The sequence below is a fragment of the Galeopterus variegatus genome, unplaced genomic scaffold, assembly GCF_000696425.1.
Source record: "Galeopterus variegatus unplaced genomic scaffold, G_variegatus-3.0.2 Scaffold6377, whole genome shotgun sequence".
Lineage (NCBI taxonomy): Eukaryota > Metazoa > Chordata > Mammalia > Dermoptera > Cynocephalidae > Galeopterus > Galeopterus variegatus.
Window position 1 is genome coordinate 1 of NW_007732488.1, and position 8,047 is coordinate 8,047.

General features: G+C 39.3%; 1 protein-coding gene across 1 annotated transcript in view; it reads left to right on the forward strand.

The window, feature by feature from the left end:
- Window positions 1-283: 283 nt before the first annotated feature.
- The window catches only part of LOC103606209 (aldehyde oxidase 3-like), a gene marked incomplete at its 5' end in the record, with an annotated part of 54,049 nt that continues 46,285 nt past the window's right edge, over window positions 284-8,047 (forward strand). Inside the window, 6 exon segments of the mRNA XM_008590803.1 lie at window positions 284-435; window positions 1,860-1,909; window positions 1,911-1,951; window positions 4,802-4,830; window positions 4,832-4,912; window positions 6,848-7,035. Of these exon segments, the coding sequence (XP_008589025.1) occupies window positions 284-435; window positions 1,860-1,909; window positions 1,911-1,951; window positions 4,802-4,830; window positions 4,832-4,912; window positions 6,848-7,035 (541 nt within the window).

The window sequence follows — 8,047 nt, forward strand, 5'->3', positions numbered from 1 at the left end:
TTCTTTGAAGGTGTTACAACAAGCAAACGGAAAGGACATTCTTGGGTGGGAGGGGGAAGAGGGAGGAGGGAGGGAGGTTTCGGTGATGGGTCATAATAATCAACCACATTGTATATTGACAAAATAAAAAAAAATAAATTTAAAAAAAGAAAAATGGCAAATTTATGAAAGAAAAAGGTGACATTGTGTGCCACCATGTAGTACAGGGCTATTACCTTCTCTCCCCACTTGCCCTTTTCTTTTCCACGCTTACGGAATATTACTGAAGGTGTCTCACTTGCAGGGCTGACCCTGGGTGCCAGCCTCAGTCTGGCCCAGGTGAAGGACATCCTGGCTGATGTGGTCCCCAAGCTCCCAGAGGAGAAGATGCAGACATACCGCACTGTCTTGAAGCATCTGAGAGCCCTGGCTGGACAACAGATCAGGAACATAGCAGTATCTTCTCTGTGCCCACCATCAGGGGTGGGTACTTTAGTGAGGAAAGGTGTATCATGCTCTATGTCTACCATTGCCTGCTATATTCCTCTATGTTTTTCACATGGCTGAATCATGGATTGCCTAATTTCAGACCCTTGTGGCATTAGCTACTAAAATGGCCAGATTTAAGTTGCCTCCCTGTTCACCCACCAATGACCTGGATCTTGTTTGAAAATGGCTGTCCAGGATCTGTGCAGTCCAGAAAGGTCTGTCTTTAACAGCTTCGTAAAGGGTTTTTAACTTGTTACCTCGTAAAGACAACTAATGGGTTCATTGAGAATAACTAAACTGATAACAAATATGAATGAGAACCACACAATTTTCTCAACCTTTTAGTGCAATTCTATATTGTAACAACTATAATATATAATATATAGTTATAAAATATTAACTATAAATATAATATACATAACTATAAACTATAACATACAGCATAGTTCTCCTTGTTAACCCTCAATCCCTCTGTATGAAAGAATTGTTGGATTGTGTGTGCCATCCAGTCTAAAGCCTCTTCTTTGATTCCTGTGGCTTTGTGTCTCCCCTGGCCTCTTCTGGATCCTGTGGCATGCACTTTCTAGGCTGTCTAAATTAGAACAGTTATATCTTTATACGAGGGCCTTTAACCAGAGTAGGTATTCTCAGCCATTCTATCAGCAATTCCTTGCACAAAGTAAGTTCTCCAAAGATGGAATCCTCACCAATGGCCCTTCCCAGGAGGCAGCTTACCCAGACCAGAGGTTGTTACCACATGTTGCCCGAGGCCATCTGTCCTCTGTCCTCTCCCTCTTATCTGAATCTCTCATTTCCTTCTCAGCTCCCAGCTCCTTGGATCTGTACTACAGCCCTGGGAAGGGTTTTAATAGTGCCTGGCTGGGATGACAGCAACTTTTCCCACCTAGATGTCACTGTTTTAGGGATGCTGCCTGGTCCCCTCTTTCAAATACTCTGCCTCAGTTCCTGCCTCTCCCTCCACCTCACCCCCTTTCCCTCATACACAGTCTGCTACCCACTCCCCTTGCCAGCTGCCAGCCCCAGGTTACTCTGCTTCACCATTTCTTGTCTATTGTCATGCAAGCTCCACAAGCATAGGTACAGAATGAATTCTACATACATAAATCATGATTTGAGTATCCTCCTACTCAGAAATTAGAAGTGGGTGGCATGGAAGTGATCTTCACTATTCGTCTTCACAGTTTCTGTTTTGTAAATAACTGAAGGGATTAGTGATTCCTCTAAAACATTTTAGGATTTGTAAGAAAATCTCTCATTCGCGCTGGCATTGTTTATTCTAATTGCCAAGTTAGATTGAAAAGAAATCATTCTTTGTGTAATTCAGCACTCACAATAAAAGCCCCCAGGTTGCTGATTAATCTTTCTTTTAGTCCTTAGGCGGTCATATTATTAGCAGACTGTCAACTTCTGATCTCAACCCCGTTGAGTGTAGGCAATTGCAAACTCAACGCTGCTTCAAAAGGTGAGCTACTGAATTCCCTTAGAAGTACTGATGTCAGTTTTATAAACAAGTGAACACAGAATTGTAGGAAAATAGGAGGGTACTTCAAAAAGTTCATGAAAAGATCCATATTATCTTTCAATTGTATTTTTCCACAAACTTTTTGAAGTACCCTCATATGAATCCCTCATTTGATTCATTGGATACACTACTAAATTTCTGTTTTTCTGTGGATAGAACTGCAAGCACACACATTATGAGGATAGTAGGTGGAAATGAGACATTTTAAGTAATCAGCAAGCACCAGGGAAAAAGCATCTCAGCTTGTCTTTCTTCTTATCTACTCATCAAAAGATGAAACACTTGCAACTGATTAGTGTTATACAGCAAGCCTATAATGTAACAGAGCATGGAGTTTTCTTTTAGTGGCAGTTTTATTTTAGTAGCTTTATGACTTGTTTTTTGTCCTGAACTTATATACTTAGGTTCTAAAGAGATCATTTACATTTTTAAAAAATTATACTTTGGTATCTGAAGGAAAAAAGAAACTATGTTTTCCTACTCTCACACATTACTCAATGCAGAACACTTCTAATACCAGATGCGCGGAGTTTTTCTTCTCACACACCAAGCAATTCTCCAGCAGACATTAACTGAATTTAACTCAATTCTGACACTATCTACCTGGAGTTAGGGTCAGATCTCACAGGTTTAGGGCTCAGTCTCAGAAGACTGCTCCCGACTGCAGATGCCAATAACGAGTTCAGGCCTCTGGAACTTCTGACCAACAGGCTATAAATTGGGGGTTCCCATGACCCCCTCTTCAAGTTTGATTAACTTACTAGAGCAGCTCACAGAACTCAGGGAAACACTCTACTTAGGTTTACCCCTTTATTATAAAGGACGTTACAAAGGATACAGATGCACACCAGTTGGAGGGGGTGCACAGGGCGAGGTGCGTGGGAGGGACACCGAGCTTCCACACCCTCTCTGGGCTCACCGCCCTCCCAACACCTCCACACGTTCAGCTATCTGGAAGCTCATCAGAACCCGGTCCCTTTGGATTTTTATAAAAGCTTTATGATGTAGGCATGATTTATTACATCACTGGTCTTTGGTCTTAGTCTACGTCCTGCTGCTATAATGGAATACAGATGGTAATTTATAAAGAAAAGAAGTTTATTTGGCTGATGATTCTGGAGGCTGGGAAGTCCAGGAGCACAGTACTGGCATCTGCTCAACATCTGGTGAGGGTCTTCTTGCTGTGACATCCCCTGGCAGAAAGTGAAGAGCAAGAGAACAAGAGAGACAGAAAGAGAGGAAAAGGGGCTGAACTCCCACAATAACACATTCTCATGATAATGGCATTAATTAATTTATAAGGGCAGAGCCCTCATGACCTAATCACCTCTTAACGGTGATTCGCCTACCTCTCAGCACTGTCACGATGGCAATTAAATTTCAAAGTGAGTTTTGGAGGAGACATTCAAATCATAGCAGTGATCAATTCAACCTTCAGCCCCTCTCCCCTTCCCAGAGGTCGGAAAGTGGGGCTGAAAGTTACAAACCTCTAATCACATGATTGGTTCCCTTGGCACCCAGCCCCCATCCTGTGGCTATCCAGAAGCCCACCAAGAGTCACCTCCTTAGAACAGAAGGTACTCCTATCACCCAGGAAATTCCAAAGAATTTAGGAAGTCTGTCAGATGCTCTGGTCACTCAAGAAATTACAAAGGTCGTAGGAGCTCTATGTCAAGAACTGAGGGCAGAGACCAATATATGTATTTCTTATTATTGTACAATATCACAGGTACCTTTTATGGGAAAATTTATAACTATAGAGGAGTCAGAGGAGGATTCATGAGGATCACAATATATCTTCCATGGTGTCAAGGGCCTATTGAATATAAAACATCTAATTTTATACTGACCTTGTCTGGTCAATTTATTTGGAAGGAAAGTTCTGATAGGACCAGCCTGGCAAAGTGGCCCCTATGTGGTAAAACAAAAGACAAAGCAGAATATGTGTTGGTTACAAATTACACGAGAAAAATCAGTCTCTTTTTCAGTTGACTTTTGACCAAAAAGTGTATTAGCCAATTTGACCCACTGCCTTATCCATCAAGCTGGCTTCTGAATGTCATTTACCTCCTACCACAAATCAAACCCACCTTCAGAGGATAAAGATGTATCACCACTGAGGCCACAGGCTCTGAAAGAACATCTCCCAAAGAGTTCCCAAGATGTCGTGAGGACAGCGGCACTATGGAGATAAATGTGTCATCTCTCCCAAGGTGTCTATTTCAAAAAGAGTAACATTTATTTGCATTTCTATGTTTTAGGATTTTGGCTTAAAATAATCACATGGCCTTAAGGAGGTTTCATTTATTGATGTCATTGCTGTCGTTTGTATTTCATTTGTCACCGTCACTGTTCTCACAAGGAACATACTCGTGTTTACCATCATTCTTCTCCAGACATTTCAGCTCTTCAAACTCACTCACATACTCTGCCCCCCACAACACATCCATGTGTCTGTCATTGTCAGCCCATTTACCCACTGATTCCAATCATTCCGCCTTGTAAGTAGCACACTGTAACCTTGGCAGGGTGTTTCCTATAAATGGGAGGAGTTCTGCTCTGGTAGCACAGCTGGAAGACTGTTTTTCCAAGACAGGGTCCCCACATACATCCGCATACAACCAGATCATGGACTAGTCACCATATGATGTGTGGCCATTTTTCAATTTCATTTTAATTTTAGAATGTATTTTTATAATAATAATAATACTGAATTTAATAAAGTATAAAGTTATTTCAATGGTGGATGGTAATTTTAAATGAGATGTTTGGGGTTTTTTTTCTTCTAAGAAGGAATATAACGAATTCCTTTAAATGATCCGTTTTCTTGCTAGAGCAACAAATTCAAGCCTTAAGCCAGAACGAATCCTAGTTTCTGTTTTTATTCCTGTCTCTAGAAAGGTACAAGATTATGACGTTTATAATGTTCACTTTCATCTGTTTGATTTTAGTTGCTTTATTTTTATCTTGAATTAAATTCAGCATAATGGAAAATAGAATTAGTAGCATTATTTTCTTATCTAAAAGTTCTTATGGTTAGACAGGAAGAATATGTTCTGGTCCCCTAGGGTGACAATAGCTGATAATAATGTATTGTATATTTCAAAATAACCAGAAAAGAGGATCTTGAATGTTATACCCACAAAGAGATGACAAATGTTTAGGTGATAGATTTGCTAACTACTCTGATTAGATCATTATACTGTATATATGCATGTATTGATACAATAAACTGTACAATAAACATATACGATGAAAAAAATAAATTAAAAAAATTTTTTTAAATGCTCCAAAAACCTAGGATCCCTGGAATCACAAATCATATAATTGAAAGAGACCAATAACCTTATTGTATAGGTGAGGAGATTGAGGTCCAAACAAGTTTAATCATTTCAACAAAGTTTCGCAGCGAACAGGTGGCAAGTGTGGCAAAACTAGAACCAAAACCCACCAGCAGCCTCAGATGATTTAAATAGAATAAAGAATAATTTATAAAATCTTTCGTTTTTGCCTTACTATCCAAGATTTAATATTTTCTTCAAATTGGTAAGAAAAATTTACAAGAAACCAAATGGATTCTGATTACACTAAGATACTGCCAGTGTATGAACATTTCACGTTCTCACCGATGGGCGAAATATGGCTTTGAGTTGCTCTTTGTTTAATGGGCAGTATCTGTTTGCCAGCTGGCAACTTGAACAAATGTGTATGGCACTGTTGTATCTCAGTTCTTGAGCTCCAGATCAGTTCAAACAGCAAATGAAAACTGATGGCCATTGCCAGAACACAGAGGAGCAGCACGCTCATTTTGTTGACACTTTCTCCCAATTATCATTCACTCCTCAGTATTTATTGAAAGTCTATTGAGCACCACATGTGCACCAAGAACAGATAAATAAACATTATTTACTAGAAATATTGCTAGGTGTCCCCTCTCACCCAGTGGTTACATATTGGATTTTTAGCTAAAATTCAGAGATATCGTTGAATAAGTTAGGAGAAGAATAAAATTAAACAAAGAGTTGTTGCTGGTAACTTGATGGTAATCAACAGAACCCGACTTGCAGAGTCTCTGCTGACTAATTTTAGGGATGCTAGGACTTCAGAACAGTCATGCCAGATGGGAAAGGAGACGATGTTCGGAGGATGGAGCATACTGCAGGCTCATGAGTGTCCACGAGGGTGGCTATAGCAATGAGTGGAATAATTTTGGAGTAAACGCAGCAGCAGGTCCTGTGCCATATCATCCATATAGTATTCTTGCCACCCCCCCAAAATTTAACCTAAATCAATTCATGAAGAAATAATCAGATAAATGCAAATTGAGGGACACTCTGCAAAACAGAGTGTCTATGACTTTCAAAAATATCAGAGTCATGAAAGACCAAAAAAGCTGGAAAACTCTTCTAGAGTAAAGGAGCCAGGGGAGCTATGAAGATGAAAACTTTATGCCTTTAAAGTCTTCTTTGTATAACGGGAGAAATTTGAATATAAACTGTATGGTAAGTAATAGGATTGTATCAATACTCAGCTGTGACAATGGTGTCGAGGTCATATAGGAGAAAGCCCTTGTATCTTAGGAGTTTCATACAGAAATATTTAGGGATGCAGTTTCATATTTTCAATGATTAACTCTCAGATGTTTCAGGTACAGCTGTGTGTGTGTGTGTGTGTGTGTGTGTGTGTCTAGCGGGATTGAGCATATGTGATATAATGTTAACCATTGGCGAATCAGTAAATCTAGGTGAAGGGTATATAAATATTTATTGTACTATCCTTCAGACTTTTCTGTTGATTTGAAATTTGTCAAAATAACAAGTCATTCTTGCATTCCACTGGGAGTTTGTGTCAGCTTTCAGACAGGGCCCACCGCAGCAAAATGCCCTAGCAATTGTGAATTCTGCAATGAGAGTCCTTTTCAAAGATGGCACAAACACCATGGTAGACTTAAGCATCTTACATGGAGGAGTTGGCCCCACTACAATCAGTGCAAATAAATCCTGTCAGCAGCTTATTAGAAGGTGATTTATAAACTTATGCCTCCTACCAAACAAAGTCTGTTGCCACCTGAGTAGTGACAACTGACATGGTTATCAAAGGCGGAGACCTATGTCTCTTTTCTGCAGCATCATAGCAATTTATAGTAATTGTATGTGATAATTAAAAGCCAGATTTTAAATAAAACAGTGTGTACCAGGGCTCAATTATGTTATGATACTTCTATGAAAGAAAATAGATTTTTCAACCTTCATTTATATTTTTTATTCTTATTTTTTATTTTAATTTATCAATGTACAATATAGTTGATTTTTGTGTTCCTTTATCAATTCCTCCTTTTCCTCCCTCTCCCCCTTCCCCCCATCAACATCATATCTGTTCACATGTCTTAACAAAATCAAGGAATGGTTGTGATTGTTGTGGCTTCTTTCCCCACCCCTGCCCCCATTCATTTGTTTATTTACTTATTTTTATTAGCTTCCACAAATAAGTGAGAACATGCGGTATTTCTCTTTCTGTACCTGGCTTATTTCACTTAATATGATTTTCTCTAAGTCCATCCATGTTGCTGTGAATGATAGTATTTCTTTTTTTTTATATAGCAGAGTAGTATTCCATTGTGTAGATATACCACATTTTCCTTATCTACTCATCCAATGTTAGGCATTTAGGTTGGTTCCAACTCTTGGCTATTGTAAATAATGCTGCAATAAACATGGGAGTACAGGTATCCCTTCAACACGATGATTTCCATTCCTTTGGGTATAATCCCAGCAGTGGAATAGTTGGATCATATGGTAGATCTATCTGTAGTTGTTTGAGGAACCTCCATACAATTTGCCATAAAGACTGCACCATTTTGCAGTCCCACCAACAGTGTAAGAGGGTTCCTTTCTCTCTGCATCCTCACCAGCATTTGTCATTCTCTGTCTTTTGGACGTTAGCCATCCTAACTGGAGTGAGATATTATCTCAAAGTGGTTTTGATTTGCATTTTCTGAATGCTGAGTGATGTTGAGCATTTTTTCATGTGTCTGTT